Source organism: Lolium perenne, chromosome 4 (assembly GCF_019359855.2).
Source record: "Lolium perenne isolate Kyuss_39 chromosome 4, Kyuss_2.0, whole genome shotgun sequence".
Classification (NCBI taxonomy): Eukaryota; Viridiplantae; Streptophyta; class Magnoliopsida; order Poales; family Poaceae; genus Lolium; species Lolium perenne.
The window spans coordinates 132,443,951-132,463,763 of NC_067247.2; the positions used below are offsets into that span (position 1 = coordinate 132,443,951).

Below are 19,813 nucleotides of genomic sequence, written 5' to 3' on the forward strand. Positions count from 1 at the left end.
AAAACTTAGGGAGATCCCGTCTGTCATTTATTGTCATATTGACAGCTTGCCAACATTGTTTATTGAAAGTGCAGCTCCATAAAAAATGATCCCTAGTTTCAATCAATAAAAGAATCATATGCTCGTTCAACTTACTACAAGAGGGAAAGCACACAAAAAGGAAGTGCAAATGCAGCTCCCCTTTAATCGGCATTGCGAACTGTTTTTAATGACAGAACGCAACCAAGAGTATTGTGTCATTCCTAGTGGTAGTAGTAGTTGGTCGCTGAGTCTATTGGCATGGTCACATTACCCCTGCTTATGACAGTTTGGAACAATTCTTATAAGTTTTCTCAGATCCACAAGTTTTGATCAAATCGTTCACTGATAACTATCAATGAATTACACCATATGTGCATAAAGCAACTGCTGTTACTACAGATGAATCGAACCCATAACTCTATCGAACCTTTCAGAAAGGGAGGTTACTGCCTCGTGTGTGCTCGGGGCAACAATACCTACAATATCGTTGGCAGGTACAGAAGAAGGCTCCCCAGAAATAGACGTGTATCCAACAGAGGTACCCGCAGTTGTTTCTGTGTCGCAATTAGGACTTGATGCCTTTTCTGCTAGCTCGCGTGCCATCTAAACATACAATCAAAATAAATTGTAAATCCGTTAAAATATCTTGTTAGAAAATTTATTATGGATGTAACGACAAATGAACAACCTTTAGCTCATCAGGAATAGTCCATTTAGATTTCTTTGTCATTTTGTTGTGATAGTACCTGGAGTAATAAAACAATGAAGCTCCCAAAGAAAGGAAATGCATGACACTGACCAAATATGAAAACATTAGTGGCCAAGAATTTCAGTATGTACCTACGACCTTCTGGTGTAGTATATTCTTTCCAGTCCGTTGTCGCATCAGCCCTCTGTTACATCAACAAAGGTATGTAATGAAAACCATAAAACCAATTTAATAGAAACCAAAGAAGAACTGAAGTGAAATGGTAGCACAAGACACTAAGATGATTTTGTAGCTACGATATGCACTGCCCTATGAAGGGATATATATAAAGATTTCTCGATGTTTAACTAAAAATATTTAGGATATGAAATAGAACAAAAGGTAAATAAATAAAATAAAATAGTCAAAACGGGAATAAAACAATTGCACATATCACATGAAAGAAGTCAAGATGCTATATAGATTTTTATTATTATTGGGACAAAGTGTTATATTACTGATAGTGCTACTGATGAAACAGAGAATAATCTTTTAGTTTTATTCCATTGTGCCATTCAATTTTAGAAATTTAGATACCAGTCACAGTAAACTGGAAAAGCGTATGTAAAACACAGGCACATACGCAGAAAGCTGCATATGTTACTGGTGCAGATCAATAATCACCGCACAAGCAAAATCTAAAGTTTTAGTACTTAAGCCTAACATCATGGAGAGTTGGAGTATCTAGCAACACACAGATGCGTTGTACCAGCTAAACATCAAATGATAATCATGGAAAAATATTTTGAGGTATAAAATTAAGAGCCAAAGATGAAAATAGAAAAATGGAAATTACAGGCAAGACTCTATGGGAACAAAGAAAACGGTGGTTAAGCTAAGAAAAAAAGTACACATCACAGCTAACCTCCAAAGGTGTCATCATCTCAGCAGGCTTCTCCCAGCTTGAAAACTTTGTCCTCTTATTGTAAAAGTACCTAGATAAAGAATGATAGCAAGCAAAACCGATAAGCAAAATAGATGAAAACACGCAACAATATATAGAATCATGACATACATCCCAAAGGAAGTTACTGGTTGAAATAGAAAGCAACATAAAAATGACTTACTTCTTCCCATCCCCTGAAGTGTACTCTCCCCAGTCCGAAGAGCCAGGTTCAGTTGAGCTAACCTGCAGATTTACAAACTGAGTTAGGTAAAGGATATCCAATTTATGAAGAACTCAAAATGGATTGATGTGTCAGATGCCTTGAACAATCCATAGTAGACCAAAATCAAGTGACAGAATCATGGAAATGAGCCCCAAATGGCAGACAATACTTACTGAGGGAATTGCAGTTGACACAAAATGATGCTCAGTTGTACCGCAGGATTGATCTAGATAAGGAACCCATATTCTTTCATGCTGAAATGTAGCATTATTGACTTGTCAGCAAGGAAAAACATTTTATGTATATACTACTGGAAGAGAGAAGCATTCGATATGTATACATTGAAGTAAAACAGTGAATAACGTACAGTATAAAACTGAGGCTCGATCACGTCCATCCTGGGCATATATCCAGCAGGGAACACAGCTCGTGATACAAGCAGAAAATGACCAGATTGAGGCATATGGTTCCTAGGTTGCACAAAATCTGGCATATGCTCTGGTATGTCCATGTTTGCTCCTGGCATGGCTTGACCAACAGTTTGAAATGGTTGCTGTACCGGTTGCATCAACTGAAGATGGAGCATGTGTAACAAAACATAAAGTAAGAATCATATAAGTCAGAACTGAACTACTCAAATTAACACAAAAATACCAAATTAAGAAAAAAAAATCGCAAATCATCCCACAGTTTCCAGACATATAGAAACATTGGTGTGTCATAGAATTGCCTGTATCTCAATAGACCAGAAAAAATGTCTGTATCTCAATAGAAAAATCGATTCATGCTCGGAGTGAGCCGCATGACTATCTGAGCAAACCATCCCAACATTGGTGATGGCATACGAAGCTACACAACACAATCAGCACAGCTATAGTCGCGCAAACCAATTCCTACTTTTATACTCTATTGGCACCGCCCTATGTACAAAACTATCCAGGTTTGCACAAACAGAACATAAATTAATACTAGTATGTAATGTGTCCTACCTTAGTTCTACTAGTGCTATGAAAAAGGATTTAGAACAGTGGTACGTCTATGTATCAATTAACTGAGATTTTCTTAAGCATGAGTAGATTTAGAGAAGTGTATTTTCAGCTTAGGGAAAATTGCAATGTCGAAAAAGGAGTAAATAGTAGATATTGGGCAATGCCATTACTGGCAGGCTCGGGCAGTTTATTACTGGCAATGTCCGATTTTTTTTTCGCGAAAATGCAAAAGCCTTGCGTTTCGATGCATCGATAGGTAAAGAAGAGTTTATGTACAAGTCCGAGAACGGACACAACACGCCGTACAACTCGACCCAAGAAATGGAAAAAAGACTAAACTAGGGGAGTAACTGGCTCACACCCCGACCCCGAGCTCCCGCGTCCGCCCATTGCCGCGCCTCGGCCACTATGTCGTTGAACAAGGATATCACGGAAGGCCATGCATTGTCGAAGACCGCCGCGTTCCGGTGTTTCCAAATCCACTATGCCGTAAGCATGATAATCTACGAAGTGCCCTTACGCAGTTGGCGAGGGGCGGTCCGCACCACCAGCGACCACCAATCAGCGAAGTCACCCTCAGCCGTGGGAGGGCAAGAGGTGGATCGGATCCACGACGGGACCTCAAACCAAACCGTCTTGGAGAAGGAGCATCCTGTGAGGAGGTGCCTCAGCCCTCATGGTCTCAACAGACTAGTCGCATAGCGGGCATCTAGGCGCGTGCGGGAGTCCGCGCCGTGCCAGTCTTTCACCCGTCCAACATCTGTCAAGGCAGCCCAACCAAACGAAGAACTTCACCCTAGCTACGCAGCGCCCAGGATCTCCAGTTAAGCTTCCAGGAACCTGAGATGATCGCCCCCTGGAAGAGGGTGTCATATCAGGACCCGGCTAAATACTGGCCATCCGTCATCCAACGCCAGACTAGCCTGTCCGGGTCCGCCGATAGTTGGGTGTCCCTGAGCCGGCCCCACAGCTGTACGTACTGCCAGGGCGCTCGGTGGGATCCAGGTGCGTTCAACCAGCGCAGCGCGGACCGTGCGCGCCTTTCGCCGGCGCTTCGGCACCAAAGCATACACCTCAGGCGCCATCTCCTTGATGGACTTGCCGTCCAACCACATGTCAAAGAAGAGGGCAGATTCCCCGTTGCCGACCACCATGGAGGTAGAGACCGTGAAGACATCCAGCTCCATCTTCGAGAAATGCATGTCCGGCCCGCGCATGGTCGCAGGGGGTGCGCATCCTCCAGATCCACGTCACCCTGAGGCTGATGGCAGTGCATGCGTGGTCCGCAGCGGCCTACACACCCGCGTCCAATTGATGTGGCAATGCCCCCCGCTGGCATCAGCCCTACCAATCCTCGCAATGTCCGATTTAAGCATGCATCTACCAATGCGGCTCACTGATTTATTACCGGCAGAGAACATAATAACAATAGTAATGGTCTTGCCCGGCAATCAGAATACCCGAAACCTTCTATTTCTGGAAATATCAGGATCGGTTCTCCTAGCAAACTTCTGTTGGCCAAATGAATCAAATTATTGGACATAGCGCATGTAAGTAACCATTGCAAAGAGTCCCACCAAATATACTACCTCTATCCATCAAAAGATGTCAAAAATTCGTGTATAAATATCTGACATCTTTTTATAGTTGGAGGGAGTATATTGGATTGCCGGAGCAAGTAAAGCAAAGTGCCCATCTACTCATGCTCCAGGGATGAAACCCGACGGGGTTCAGAAACGCACCTAATGGAAGCGACGACAGTCGATCGGAGTCGGCGGCGGCGCTTCAATCTGCAGCGTTGACGGCCCTCGGCTGCACCTGTCCTGCGGCGGCGGCCGGCGCGCGGTCCGACGAACTCCGGTGGCACAGCCGTAGAGGTCGTCGATGGTGCGGCTAGGGCTAGGTCTAGGTGGAAGAATAGATGAAGTGGAAGAGACCCGGCCGTGGACAATTCATTTGAGTTTCCTTTTCGTAATATACCGGAACGGACATGTATTTGTACTCTAGAATCGGACCGATGACCGACATGTATTTGTAGTTTTGTAATCCGCATATGTCAGGACCGTAAACGAAGATAGATCGCAGGGGGGCGGCTAGACGGCAAGGCAGCAGCGGCCGTTAATTTCGCCGGACACGCACCAAACCCACCGAGAAAAGATAGTGATAGCAGGTGCTGTCCGTGGGCAGGACGACGGGAATCATTCAGGAATCAGGAAGAACTCGGCTGGTTGAGGTCAGGAACAACGAGAACCTGGACAGGGGAGAATAAGGGTTTACTTATCCTAGATGCTAGCTTTCCCCAATTTCGTTTTCAATCCGGCGCTTGTGTAATTCTGGTGGCTTCCCCAATTAGGCTTGGCCGACCGCATATGTGGCGCGAGGGCCGCGGCGGCTGTTGCGCCGAATTTTGAGCGCGTCTTTGGGGACAAGTCAACCAATACTTGATTAGGTACTTGTGTTAATTTTCGCGTCGAGAGGGTTTAGCATCCTACAAGCTACTATTTAATTTGCGATTTATTTACACGATAATTCGACTCTTATATTTGAATGCGCGCATTGAGATGATGCTCAACTAGAAGCGTACATAGGAGAGGAAAGGAGTTTTACCAAATATTCTGAAATAACACAGTCCAATTTTCATTCCTTGAGTGCACATATTAACTTCGTCATTGCGGTTACCTGTTAGTTGATCTAACTATCTTGCATTGACAGGGTTTGTGAATATATATATTCTTGCAATCATGGCCTTGCAATGTTGGGGGCCTCTGCTGAAGCCGCAAATGGTACAAGTCTCAAGCCCTTCCCTAAGCGCGATACAGATTGCAGGTTTGCTTTAACACTAGTCATGTTTCATTTTCTGATTGATTGATCGAACTAGCTAGACGTCTCTTTGTTCTTATGTTTGTGTCCATACCCGGCTGTCGGCATTGCATCTATTGGCAAAGTCTTCCCATAAATCATTGTATGTTAGGGACCGTGCCATTTTGTTTCACCTGCTCAAATAATAAATGGTCCCCTCCATTTTGTATGTCAGGCCTGAGTGTGATGTTTAAATTTTGAATTAATCTAAATAAAAATGCTACCAATGTAATATTCCATTGGTCTATTTTATTTTAGTTCTGGAAACAAAATAATATAAGAAAAACACTTTCCAGGTTCCATTTGAATGTATTATCAACTGTATTGATTTTCCCTATGGAACCAGCTGAAATGTAATGTCTTCTAATTATCTAAAAATCCACAGGCTATGGAACTGCATTTGCAATGGTGGCAGGAACGACCTTGCTTCGGCAACCTTCTCTTGGATCACATGTTGGTGGTGGCATAACCAACCGTGTGTCTCACAGAAGCAGGAGGCCTCCCAATGTGGTCTCGATGGCACAACGACACAACGCTAAGGTACCAAAACACGATGTTCTACGAGTCAGATGGGATGGTTTGCCGTGGTTTACCCCATCGGCTTGGTCATCTATTTATATCAGCTGAACATACAAGATAGAGATACAGGTTGTTGAGATTACACCCTTGCCGTGGTGATCAAGATGATCACCAGATCACGACGTGATCTGAACTAGCTAACAGCCTAGCTAACAGCCTATGGCTAAGATACACAAACACGTACAGAGCTACACGTGACAACTAATGTACATGTTTAACATTCCCCCGCAATGTCAACCGGTCACGAGGTTGAGATTGGAGCGAAGTCGCTGGAGCATCTTCTTTGTTGCGGGTTTGGTGAATGCATCTGCGACCTAATCCGCCGAAGCAACAAAACGCACATCCAAAGCTCCCATTGCCACCTTCTCCCGCACGAAGTGGAAGTCGACCTCTATGTGTTTGGTCCGAGCGTGAAAGACGGGATTAACCGTCAGATATGTCGCTCCAAGGTTGTCGCACCATAACACGGGAGGTCGGGCCTGGTACACCTGCAACTCCTTGAGTAAGGACTGAATCCAGGTTGCTTCCGCAGTACCATTGGCGAGAGCCTTGTACTCTGCTTCCGTGGAGGATCTAGATACAGTAGGCTGCTTTCGAGCACTCCATGACACAAGATTAGGTCCGAAGAAAACCGCGAAGCCTCCGGTTGAGCGCCTGTCATCGCCGCATCCAGCCCAGTCCGCATCAGTATACACACTGATAGTTGTAGCTGTTGATCGTCGAATGCTGAGACCAGTCGATGATGTGCCCTTGACAAAACGAAGGATCCGTTTAACTGCTTCCCAATGGACATCCGTGGGATGTGCTAAATATTGGCACACTTTGTTGACTGCAAACGACAGGTCGGGGCGAGTAAGGGTGAGGTACTGCAAGGCGCCGACAGTACTGCGGTATGTGAATGCTTCTTCCTCATTTAACTGATGACCTGACTCTCGCAACAGCTTGTCATGAGTGCACATGGGAGTAGACACTGGTCTGCAATTCGCCATATTGGTGCGCTGAAGGAGATCACACGCATACTTCTGCTGGGTAAGGCTGATTCCCCCGGAATTGCGGACCACTTCAATGCCTAAGAAATAGCTCAAGGGGCCAAGATCCTTAACCGGAAAGGAAACAGAGAGCTGTCGAAGCAGGCTTTCCAGGGCGTCAGACGAAGAGCTGACGATGACAATGTCGTCGACATAGACAAGCATGTAAATGGTGACACCATTGTGAATGTAAATAAACAAAGAGGTGTCGGCGGCAGAGGAGCTGAAACCAAGCTGCTGCAAACGATCATGGAGACGGGAGTACCAGGCTCTTGGGGACTGCTTAAGACCGTAGATCGCTTTGTTGAGCTTGCAAACATAGTCAGGTCGGGCTGGATCTTGAAATCCTGGGGGCTGCTGCATGTATGCTGTCTCATCAAGAAAGCCATGGAGGAAGGCGTTACTGATGTCAATCTGACGGAGATGCCAGCCTCTGGACACAGCGAGAGAGAGCACAAGTCGGACTGTGGCAGGCTTGACCACCGGAGAGAAGGTCTCTGAATAATCGATGCCATATTTCTGAGTAAACCCCTTAGCCACGAGACGAGCTTTGAACTTGTCAAGAGATCCATCTGCCTTGTGTTTAACTTTGAACACCCATTTGCATCCGATGACATTCTGACCGGAAGGACGAGGTACAAGAGTCCACGTTGAGTTTTGCTGAAGTGCATCAAATTCTGCCTTCATTGCGGATCGCCATGAGGAGTCAGCAAGCGCGTCCCGATAAGTGCGCGGAGCGGCGTGGAATGCTCGCCGCTTGGGGTCGTATCGCACCGTGCCATCGGTCGGCTGGAGGCGCTTGACGATCTGATTCCGCAGCCGGGTCGTCATGGGATGCAGCGGAGCAGCAGGTGGCGATGGGCGCGCGGGCGAGCTGGAGGCAATGAGCGGGCTGCTAGGTGCACCGCTATCCTCGGAGGGCGCAACCGAGTGCAGGGGCGTGGCAGGAGAAGGGGACTCCGCCACGGGAGTCCGTTGGGACGACGACGGTCCAGTATGCGACGTGCTCGCCGCAGGAGAGCCCGGCTCAGGCGAGCCAGGCGGGGTCGAGGCGTCCGGTGCAGAGCCATGCACCGATCGACGGGGCGTTCCTGCTGGGTCCAAGTGCGAAGCGGAGGCGGTGTCCGAGCTTGTCGTGCGACCTGTAGATGGCACAGAAACACTTGCAGCAGGGTCAAATAACAGAGTTTCATCATATCGGCGCATACGATCATCAATGACTACTGGCTCGGAAAGAGGAAAGCGTCCGGGTGAAGAGTTGGGCGGAGGCAATCGTGGGGATGTTATGGAATGCTCAAAAGGGAAGACGTTCTCGTCGAAGACGACGTCTCTTGAGATGTAGATACGCCCACTCGAGCGGTCCAAGCATTTGTAGCCCTTGTGCATTGAGCTATAACCGAGGAAAACACACTGTCGAGATCGAAACTCGAGTTTACGGTTGTTGTATGGCCTCAAGTTGGGCCAACAAGCGCAGCCGAAGCAGCGGAGGAAAGAATAATCAGGTTCCTCATGGAGTAGCCGAGAGATGGGTGTGGTGTTATTGATGACTCGTGTTGGCATGCGATTTATGAGGTAGCACGCCGTTAGAAAGGCTTCGTCCCAAAACCGAATGGGAAGGGAAGAATGGGCGAGAAGAGCGATGCCGGTTTCGACGATGTGTCGATGTTTTCTCTCAGCGATCCCATTCTGCTGGGAAGTGTGGGGGCAAGAGACTCGGTGCTGAATTCCCTCACGATCAAAGAACTTGGAGAGACGATGATATTCTCCGCCCCAATCCGATTGGAAGGTACGGATTTTAGAATTTAACATGCGTTCAGCATGCTTTTGGAAGGTGAAGAAGGCTTGCTCAACATCCGATTTTCGTTTTAGTAAATAAATCCACGTAAATCGGCTATAATCATCAAGAAAGCTCACGTAATATTTAAAACCCCCAACAGAGGTAATGGCTGGTCCCCACACGTCAGAGTGAACAAGTTCAAGAGGTGCATGTGAAATATGAGATGAATTACGAAAGGGTAATTGATGAACTTTTGCACGTTGACATGCATCACAAATGCTAGAAGGTTTACTCGAGGGTGTACAGGCTAGTTTATTCTTGCTAATGACAGACTCGATGACACTACTGGACGGATGACCTAGTCTTCGATGCCAAAGGTCGGAGGGGATCTTGACACCGGAGAGAGCACGACGATTCGAAGACGAAGAGTAGCCTGACACCGGATAGAGGCCACCACGTGACCTAGCGCGAAGCAGCACCTTCCTCGTTGCTTGATCCTTTAGATAGAAAATGTCAGGATAGATTTCAGCAAAGGCACGATTGTCATAAGTAAGTTTGTGCACAGAGAGAAGGTTTTTGCTAATGTGGGGGACATGCAGAACATTACGTAAATAGATAGGTTTAGATGTTGAGCCAGAAATCAAAGAATGACCAATATGCGAGATATTCAGACCTGCTCCGTTGGCGACCTGCACCTGATCCTTTCCGCCGTAGCGCTCGTGGATGTTGAGCCTGTCGAGGTCGTTTGTCAGATGGTCAGTCGCCCCGGTATCCATGTACCAGTTGGTGTCGACTGCGTAGGAGCCGGCGTTCGCAGCGTTGCCGGAGCGGTCACGGTTTTCCTCCGGCTGGAAGGAGTGGTTGAAGCGCTGGCGGCACTTCAGGGCCTCATGCCCGAATTTGCCGCAGACCTGGCACTTGATGTTGTTCCTTCCGTTGCCGCGGCCACGTCCCTGGCCACGGCCGCGTCCTTGTCCACCGCGACCACCATGATTCCCATCATGGTGACGTCCAGCAGCGTTGGCGGAGGAGTGAATCTCCCCCACAGAAGCCTGCTGCTCCAGGCGTAGCTCGGCGCTGAGGAAGAACGCGTAGAAGCTGCTCAGAGAGGGCGCGTCCTCGCGCGCCGTGATGGATGCGACCAGGGGCTCGTATTCCGGTCCAAGACCGGCGAGGAGGTAGCCGAGGATCTCGTCGTCGGAGAGTGGCTTGCCGATAGAGGCCATGGCGTCGGCGAAGCCTTTCATCTTGTGGTAGTACTCAGCAGCGGTGAGGTCCTTCTTCTTCAGGTTGGACAGCTGGTACCGGAGCTGCATCAGGCGTGCGCGGTTGGCGGAGCCGAACATCTCGTGCAGTGTTGACCACACGGCAGCAGAGGTGGTGAGCCTCGTCATCTGCCCGAGGATGTCCTCGGACATGGACCCAAGGAGGGCGATCATGACAGTCTGGTCCTGTTGGTACCAGCGAAGGAAGGCGGGATTGGCCACCTCGCGGGCGGCGTCGCCTGTCCCCTCCTTGATCACGTGCGGCGGCGAAGCAGTGGTGCCGTCGACGTAGCCGTACAACCCCTGCGCACAGAGGGCAGGGACGGCTTGGGTCTTCCAGAGGAGAAAGTTCTCCCTCGTCAGCTTGATGGTGATCAGGTTCCCGATTGCCGAGATCGGCACGGGTGCGGCATGGGTGGAGCCAGCGAAGAGAGCTCCGCTCAGGGCATCAGAGGCGGCTGGGGAGGTGCCCATGGTGGTGATGTGGTGATGGGATCTTACGTGCTCTGATACCAAGTCAGATGGGATGGTTTGCCGTGGTTTACCCCATCGGCTTGGTCATCTATTTATATCAGCTGAACATACAAGATAGAGATACAGGTTGTTGAGATTACACCCTTGCCGTGGTGATCAAGATGATCACCAGATCACGACGTGATCTGAACTAGCTAACAGCCTAGCTAACAGCCTATGGCTAAGATACACAAACACGTACAGAGCTACACGTGACAACTAATGTACATGTTTAACACTACGAGCAGTACACGTTCCCCCGGTTACCCCTGGCATTGGATTGCGCTTGCGATCATCGCGAGATCAATCTTTGAGGAATTCTATATCGAGGGGGAAAAAGAATGCCCATTTTACTGCCGGAGCAATGTTTGAAAATTTCACAGAGCAAGCTTTAGATGTTATCGCCCTCGCAAAACAGGACATGCGAGCTATGGCAGGAAGGCACAAGGATGGGCAATTAGTGAGTCTCATTGCAGAGGCCATTGTCATAGTTGCCGTGGGATATATGTTGGATGAGGTAAATTCTATTTAGAGTAGTATATATTTTAGGAAGTGGGATTGCACTTGATTGACACAAATTTATCTTGCATCCAGATCTACCGCAGAATTTGTGGGTCCACAAATGGTGAAACTGTTGATACAGGAAGCGGTGGAACTAAGGTGTCAATACTTGAGGAGTACGGGACAAATCTTACAAGACTAGCCCTGGAGGTACCATACTAGCCTGACTGCTCATTGCAAGTTTTCAGCACGGGTTGAAAGAGAGCTGATACCATTTTTTAAAGGGAAAATTAGAACCTGTTGTCGGAAGGGAAAACGAGATCAAGAGTGTCATAGGAATCTTGGGAAAAATGAATAAAAGGAATCCATGCCTGATTGGAGAGCCTGGTGTTGGAAAAACAGTGATTGCTGAAGGTCTTGCGCTACGCATCGCTACCGGCGATGTGCCTCAAGCAATTGAAGGAAAAACGGTTCGTGCTCATTCAGACAACATATCTTCTCTTGACCAAATTGATGACCTCTCTTGTGCTAAGTCTGTTTGACCTGTTGTGCTCCTTAGATGTGAGATGAATAATTAGCACTTGTTAACATGGCAGGTCATCGCCCTTGATTTGGCACGTCTAGTTGGTGGTACCAGATACCGTGGACAGTTTGAAGAAAGAATGAAGAATTTGATGGAAGAAATCAAACAAAATGGTCAGATAATAATTTTCATTGATGAAGTTCACACGGTGCTACGAGCAGGAGCAGTAGAAGGCGGTGCAATGGATGCTGCCAATATTCTGAAGCCAGCACTGGCGAGACGCGAAATTCAGGTACGAAGAAGCATGGTAGCCGTGGATTACTTCATGAACTAGTATCACCAATGTTCATAATATAGTTAGTTGGTCGTTCTGGCATTGTCAGTTATCAAATGCGACCTTGATCTTTTGCTAGATTGCTCACCGTAAATTTTGTTGTCAGTGTATCGGAGCCACTACATTCGATGAATACAGGAAGCACATCGAGAAAGACCCTGCCCTGGAGAGGCGTTTCCATCCTGTGAAAGTTGCAGAGCCCACAGTTGATGAAACCATAGAAATCCTCAAAGGGCTCCGGGAGCGATACAAGATCCACCACAAGGTCCGGTTAACAGACGGAGCACTGACCGACGCTGCTCTACTCTCGCAGCGATACATCAGGTTTGTGAATTAAGAGAATGCTAGTGTATCATACAAACAGGTTGATCCTATTCGTTTTACAAATTTCAGTGAAAGATAGCTCCTCTACTATGAGTAAATAGATGGTTCCAACGTTCTCCTTGAGTCGTGTTTACACTGTCTCGATTTGTTTGCAGTGATCGTTTCCAACCAGACAAAGCAATCGACTTGCTTGATGAGGCGGGATCTCATGCCAGGCTACAACATGGCAAGGTAGTCTTGACTCTTGAGTCTTGAGGCGCCAATGTGTTCTCCAAAACCTTGCATCCCTGCAGTTTACATGATGTAACAATCTAATAATTTGAAAATATACTTGACAGGTATCTGAGCAAGTTAAATATCTAGACAATAAGCGCAAAAAAATTATCAAAGAGAAGAAGCACGCCTTGAGCTGCCTGCAGTTCAAGCTGGTAATCAGCCCGCGTCTTGTCTTAATGGATTAATCACCCTGCCACTTATTCACCTTGACATAACAATGTCAGTCATTCATTCTAATTTCACTTCTGTTATGTGATTAATTACAGGCGGCAGAGCTTCGCGGCAAAGAGCTGGAACTCCTGTCCATGATCACGTCCGCCGGGCCGGTGGTCAGCGAGGCTGACATTCAGCGCGTGGTCTCCTCCTGGACGGGCATCCCCGTGGAGAAGGTCTCCGCGGACGAGTCTGACCGGCTGCGCAGCATGGAGGAGACCCTGCACCGGCGCGTCATCGGGCAGGACGACGCCGTGACGGCCGTGTGCCGCGCCATCCGCAGAGCGCGCGCCGGCCTTGGGAGCCCCCGCCGTCCGATCGGCAGCTTCGTGTTCGCTGGCCCGACGGGCGTGGGCAAGACGGAGCTGGTGAAGGCACTGGCGTCCTGCTACTACGGGTCGGAGGATGCCATGGTGCGGCTGGACATGAGCGAGTACAGCGAGAGTTTCGCGGCGGCGAGGCTGGTGGGCGCGTCCCCGGGCTACGTTGGGTACCAGGAGGGCGGGCAGCTGACGGAGGCGGTGCGCAGGAGGCCGCACACGGTGGTGCTGCTGGACGAGATCGAGAAGGCCCACGGGGACGTGCACAACGTGCTGCTGCAGGTCATGGAGGACGGACGGCTGACGGACGGCAAGGGGCGGACGGTGGACTTCAAGAACGCGCTCATCGTCATGACCTCCAACGCTGGCAGCGGCCTCTTCGTCGGGAACGGCGAAGGCGGTGAGGTGGTGACGAGCGTGATGGTCGAGGAGGAGATGAAGAGGAAGCATGGGTTCCCGCCTGAGTTCCTGAACCGGCTGGACGAGGTGATCGTGTTCAGGCAGCTCGGCAAGCCTGATGTCAAGAAGATCGTGTCGATCATGCTGGGAGAGGTGGTCAGCCGGGTGAGGGAGAGGGGAATCAGGCTGCAGGTAACGGAGGGGTTGAAGGAGCTCGTCGCCGAGAAAGGCTATGACCCGAGCTACGGCGCGCGGCCGCTGCGGAGGGCCATCGTGAGGCTGGTGGAGGACAAGCTCGCGGACATGATGCTCGCCGGGGATGCCAATGAAGGGGATTCCTTGGTTGTAGATACTGACTCAGCAGGGAAAGTGGTCGTGCACCGCCAGCACGATGAGCCACGGCCTCATTTGCAGACTCTCGGGCCTATTGCTGCCTAGTTTTTATTACTAGCTAAATACCTTTCCGTTGCACCGGTGAAATGTGTACTACTTTCTAAATGTGCAGGCACATATGTTTTGACATGTCATTACCAATCCAAACTTTTCAATAAGACAAGTTGTGATCATCTTGACATGTCTTCATATGGTGCACGGGAGGTCCTGGTGCACGTTTCCTCCATCAATTTCATTCTCAGTTTCATTGTGCTTCAAGAATTTAAATCTAAGTACCGTTTAAAATGAAACATGATGGTACTTTTGCTGCTCTTGTGACATCATTCTCTCTTCTTGCAACATCGTTATTGAAACAATAGCACAATTGTCCATGGAAAAGCCATTCCATTCCATGGCTCTTCATCATGTGAACACGTGTATTCATGCCGATAGTCATCAGATATTGCCTCAAGCTGCCTATCCCAAAGACTACGCACATCTCCTGGCTCGTAGAATAACAAGATCGTTGCGAAGAGCCTCCTGAGTGAGGTTGTCATGGCAACTTGCTCTGACTCAATAAGACACTCATTGAGCGTGTTGTCGGTCTTGATGAGACCCCTCCTATCAGCAGCCTCACAAAAGCTCACATAGCACACTGTTCACTGTTAGATCTTCGAAGAACTTTGAACCTAGCACATGGTTTAGAAGCACTCTCAGAAAGTACAGCTCTCCCTCTGCAGGATGGACTGACACGATTCGGCTTACTTATTGACCCATGTCCCGTACTTTGTTGGTTGCCATGTGAACATTGTTGGAAATCTTTGTAAGGAATATTCCTAACCCAGGCGTGCTTCCGGTTAGCCACGAAATACTGTATCATCATGGATGGGTTCTCCTAGGTGGTGGCCTCATTCAGGTTGTCTCCCGCTTTGAACATGACCATGCATTTGCATATTTGGGAGATGAAGCAGCAGCGGTAAGACCTTGATTTAACCAGGAGATGAAGTGTAAAGAGCTTAGCCTAAGTGAACTGAATATTGCATTTGACTATTTCAAATTTCAGAATATGTATTGAGGGAGACCCTTCGTCATTTAGGATAATAACTAATGAGAATCGAGCATTATGTGTTGGAAAATTCTACGATTAAATAATCAAATACTCGATATCTTAGCATAAAACAGGTATGTCAGCTCCTTATTTATAGTACAATGATTTCAGCACAACAAGTGATGCCACAATATTTGTTTTCAAATTCTCAACAAGCAGAGATACCACCAAAGTTTAATTACATCATAGTAAGTTACATTGAGTTCATTTTGGCAGTACTGAATCATAGACAGCTACATATAAACGCTGAAGCACATCATAGAAAATTACTTGTACCAATTGAATGACCGATCCTAACGACTCTCTGTATGGCAGCCCTTAAAACTACCCAGAACCACTCGAGATTTCTAGTCTGAAGAGTGTATCTATAATATCTAAATAGGAGCAACCCACTAAATTGAATTCTCTCACATGCAAGCTATCCAATGTTTTATGTGCTAGATCGACTAGTGTAGATCATTGCCGGGTAGGAGAGGGTCTGTAAGCATTTACCTTATCCCTGGAGGATGACGAACCCGTCGGAGTCGACATGGTGGCGATGGCGACGATGACGGCGTGAGGTTGAGGGAGAGAGGTGGCGGCGGAGCTTCCCGTCGGCACTGCACTAACCCTAATCGGTGGGTTGTCTGGTGGGGCGAGTGGCAGCTCAGGGCAACCTCGTGTCGAGTGCCACCAGCCCCCACCACTCTATATAGTGCAGGCGACAGGGGCCCACCAACCAGCTAACGGTTGGGCGCCCCCGATCAGGGCGCGGTCAAAGGGCACGTCGAGCCGTTGGGCTCGGACGTGGTGGAGATCAACCTAACATCCACCTCATCAAGCAACTTTTAGCAATCATAGTCTGCCACGTCCTGCAAATCTTCCATGTTCGCATTGGATGCAGGTTGTGGCATTTAAGCTCTTATTTCTGCTTTTTATTACACTTTGGTCTGTTCGGTTTCCACACACTTCCATCTAGATTCCAGCCGAGCCAAACCTTTCCTCTTTTCTAGATATCCATCCGTCTACTTCCTCCAAGTGAGTGGAAACTTATCCTAAGAAATGTTCTCACGAACAAACAACAAAAGCAGAAGTACATGCATCACTCATTTAATTTCAGCCCATGTAATTATTGTTCATCTTCTCCAAGGAGGCAATCAAAGATTCTTCTGGAGTAGTACGTCCTCTCTCTCTCAATAAAAAGAGCAGCAACCATTTGCATCCATGTGATCTTTCACTGTCTCCCAATAAAATAGTGACTCGCCCTTTCCTCTCCCCACGACGAGAACCAAGAAATAAATCTCACTGGTAGAAAAACAGGCTTCGGGTGAGCCCCATAAGTCGCGAAGCTGTAGGAACCGCGACTAATGGGACCTTTAGTCGCGGTTCGGGAGGCGAACCGCGACCAAAGGCCTGGGCCCAGGGCGCTCGGTGGCCAGCCGGTGCACGTGGGGGGCTTTAGTCGCGGTTGGCCAGGCCAACCGGGACTAAAGCCCCTCCCCTATATATACCCATCCAGCAGCCAACACTTAGCCATTTGGAGCCATTCTCTTCACAAACTTCACAAGTGGGTGTTAGGTTTGCTTTTGGTTCCTCTTATGCACATAAGGTGTTTGATGAAATGCCCCAAGAGCATGAAACAAACATGATATGAAGTGTTGGAGCCACACTTGAGCTTTCTCATTTATTTTTTCCTCCTCGATCGCGGTTAGCAACTTGAACCTTTGATGTGTCGTTGATAAAATATGCATGTGTGTGTAGTTCATTGTTTAATTTATATTGTTTGTAGCTAGTTAGTTTAACAAATGCATGATGGTTAATTATATATTTTATATTATAATAATGCAGATGAATCGACAATGGATGTACGGTAACCGACTCTCCGGCGAGTTCAGTGCGGGTTTGAAAGATTTCCTCGTAGTGGCTAATGCGAACAAGCAGGGGGTTTTGTTATCTGTCCATGTGTTAACTGTAAGAATCAGAAGGGTTACTCTTCCTCAAGAGATGTTCACATGCACCTGCTTCGGCACGGTTTCATGCCAAGCTATAATTGTTGGACCAAGCATGGAGAAAGAGGGGTTATAATGGAAGAAGATGAAGAAGGGGATGATTTCATCGATGAAAGCTATCTTGCTCATTTCGGTGATACTTTCATGGAGGATGCTGAAGGTGAAGGGGAAGGTGAAGGGGAAGGTGAAGAAGAGGCACGTGATGATCCCGTTGATGATCTTGGTCGGACCATTGCTGATGCACGGAGACGCTGCGAAACTGAAAAAGAGAGGGAGAATTTGGATCGCATGTTAGAGGATCACAGGAAGGCGCTGTACCCCGGATGCGATGATGGTCTGAAAAAGCTGGGCTGCACACTGGATTTGCTGAGATGGAAGGCACAGGCAGGTGTAGCTGACTCGGCATTTGAAAACTTGCTGAAAATGTTGAAGAATATGTTTCCAAAGAATAACGAGTTGCCCGCCAGTACGTACGAAGCAAAGAAGGTTGTCTGCCCTCTAGGTTTAGAGGTTCTGAAGATACATGCATGCATCAACGACTGCATCCTCTACCGCGGTGAATACGAGAATTTGAATGAATGCCCGGTATGCACTGCATTGCGTTATAAGATCAGAGGCGATGACCCTGGTGACGATGTTGAGGGCCAGAAACCCAGGAAGAGGGTTCCCGCCAAGGTGATGTGGTATGCTCCTATAATACCACGGTTGAAACGTCTGTTCAGGAACAAAGAGCATGCCAAGTTGTTGCGATGGCACAAAGAGGACCGTAAGTCGGACGGGGAGTTGAGACACCCCGCAGATGGAACGCAATGGAGAAAGATCGACAGAGAGTTCAAAGATTTTGCAGCTGACGCAAGGAACATAAGATTTGGTCTAAGTACGGATGGCATGAATCCTTTTGGCGAGCAGAGCTCCAGCCATAGTACCTGGCCCGTGACTCTATGCATCTACAACCTTCCTCCTTGGTTGTGCATGAAGCGGAAGTTCATTATGATGCCAGTGCTCATCCAAGGTCCGAAGCAACCCGGCAACGACATCGATGTGTACCTAAGGCCATTAGTTGATGAACTTTTACAGCTGTGGGGCAGACCTGGTGTCCGTGTGTGGGATGAGCACAAAGAAGAGGAATTTGACCTACGAGCGTTGCTTTTCGTAACCATCAACGATTGGCCTGCTCTTAGTAACCTTTCGGGACTGTCAAATAAGGGATACAATGCATGCACGCACTGCTTACATGAGACTGAAAGTGTACATTTGCCAAATTGTAAGAAGAACGTGTACCTTGGGCATCGTCGATTTCTTCCGAAAGGCAAGCATTACAACGGCAAGGCAGATCACCCGCCGAAGCCTGCGGAACACACTGGTGCTGAGGTATTTGATATGGTCAAGGGTTTGAAAGTCATCTTTGGAAAGGGTCCTGGCGGACAATCGGTTCGAAGGGAGCTGACGGGCATGTAGCCATGTGGAAGAAGAAATCTATATTCTGGGAGCTAGAATATTGGAAAGTCCTAGAAGTCCGCTCTGCAATCGACGTGATGCACGTTACGAAGAATATTTGCGTGAACATCCTAAGCTTCTTGGGCGTGTATGGGAAGTCAAATGATACAAAGGAAGCACGGCAGGACCAGCAAAGTTTGAAAGACCCTGATGACCGGCATCCGGAACGGTTTCAAGGTCGTGCCAGCTACGCTCTGACCAAAGAAGAGAAGGTCATCTTTTTTGAATGCTCGAGCGTATGACGGTCCCGTCAGGATTCTCGTCCAATATAAAGGGAATAATAAACATGGCGGAGAAAAAGTTCCAAAACCTGAAGTCTCCACGACTGCCACGTGATTATGACGCAATTGCTTCCGATTGCTTTGAGGGGCTCCTGCCGGAAAATGTTCGAGTAGCCATTGTGAAGCTATGTGCATTCCTCAATGCAATCTCTCAGAAGGTAATCAATCCAGAAGTTCTACCACGGTTACAGAACGATGTGATCCAATGTCTTGTCAGTTTCGAGTTGGTGTTCCCGCCATCCTTCTTCAATATTATGACGCACCTCCTGGTTCACCTAGTCGATGAGATTTCCATTCTCGGTCCTGTATTTCTACACAATATGTTCCCCTTCGAGAGGTTCATGGGAATATTAAAGAAATATGTTCGTAACCGTGCTAGGCCAGAAGGAAGCATCGCCAAGGGCTATGGAAATGAGGAGGTAATTGAGTTTTGTGTTGACTTTGTTCCTGACCTTAAGCCGATTGGTCTTCCTCAATCGCGGCACGAGGGGAGACTAAGTGGAAAAGGCACGATCGGAAGGAAATCAACGATATGTATGGATGGCCATTCTCTGACTGAAGCACACCACACAGTTCTGACCAATTCCAGCTTGGTGGCTCCGTACTTTGAGAAACACAAGAATATTTTACGCTCGGACAACCCTGAGAAGCCTGAATCCTGGATTAGGAAGGCCCACATGGAGACTTTCGGCAGTTGGTTGAGAAAACATTTAATGAGTGACGATAAGGTTGTAGATCAGCTGTACATGTTGGCCAAGACACCATCTTCGACTATAACGACTTTCCAAG

General features: G+C 47.9%; 2 protein-coding genes across 3 annotated transcripts; one reads left to right on the top strand and one right to left on the bottom strand.

Annotated features, from left to right (window-relative positions):
- Positions 1 to 298: 298 nt before the first annotated feature.
- LOC127293942 (pre-mRNA-processing protein 40A) lies at positions 299 to 5,183 on the bottom strand. 2 transcript variants are annotated; one of them, XM_051323664.2, is made up of 8 exons: positions 4,610 to 5,183; positions 2,246 to 2,449; positions 2,052 to 2,132; positions 1,837 to 1,898; positions 1,635 to 1,704; positions 862 to 914; positions 710 to 767; positions 299 to 624 (listed from the first exon to the last, which is right to left on the bottom strand). In XM_051323664.2, exons 2-8 carry the CDS (start codon positions 2,444 to 2,446, stop codon positions 415 to 417), a joined length of 735 nt encoding a protein of 244 aa, XP_051179624.1. In that variant the 5' UTR covers positions 2,447 to 2,449; positions 4,610 to 5,183; the 3' UTR covers positions 299 to 414. The 2 variants fall into 2 exon arrangements, with proteins under 2 accessions (XP_051179624.1, XP_051179623.1); XM_051323663.1 differs by lacking the exon at positions 4,610 to 5,183 and having other exon boundaries at positions 2,246 to 4,381.
- Positions 5,184 to 11,132: 5,949 nt separating this feature from the next.
- LOC127293944 (chaperone protein ClpC3, chloroplastic) lies at positions 11,133 to 14,227 on the top strand. The gene is made up of 8 exons (XM_051323665.2): positions 11,133 to 11,405; positions 11,483 to 11,599; positions 11,674 to 11,859; positions 11,986 to 12,204; positions 12,353 to 12,570; positions 12,726 to 12,801; positions 12,909 to 12,998; positions 13,113 to 14,227. Exons 1-8 carry the CDS (start codon positions 11,253 to 11,255, stop codon positions 14,214 to 14,216), a joined length of 2,163 nt encoding a protein of 720 aa, XP_051179625.1. The 5' UTR covers positions 11,133 to 11,252; the 3' UTR covers positions 14,217 to 14,227.
- The last annotated feature ends 5,586 nt before the right edge of the window (positions 14,228 to 19,813 follow it).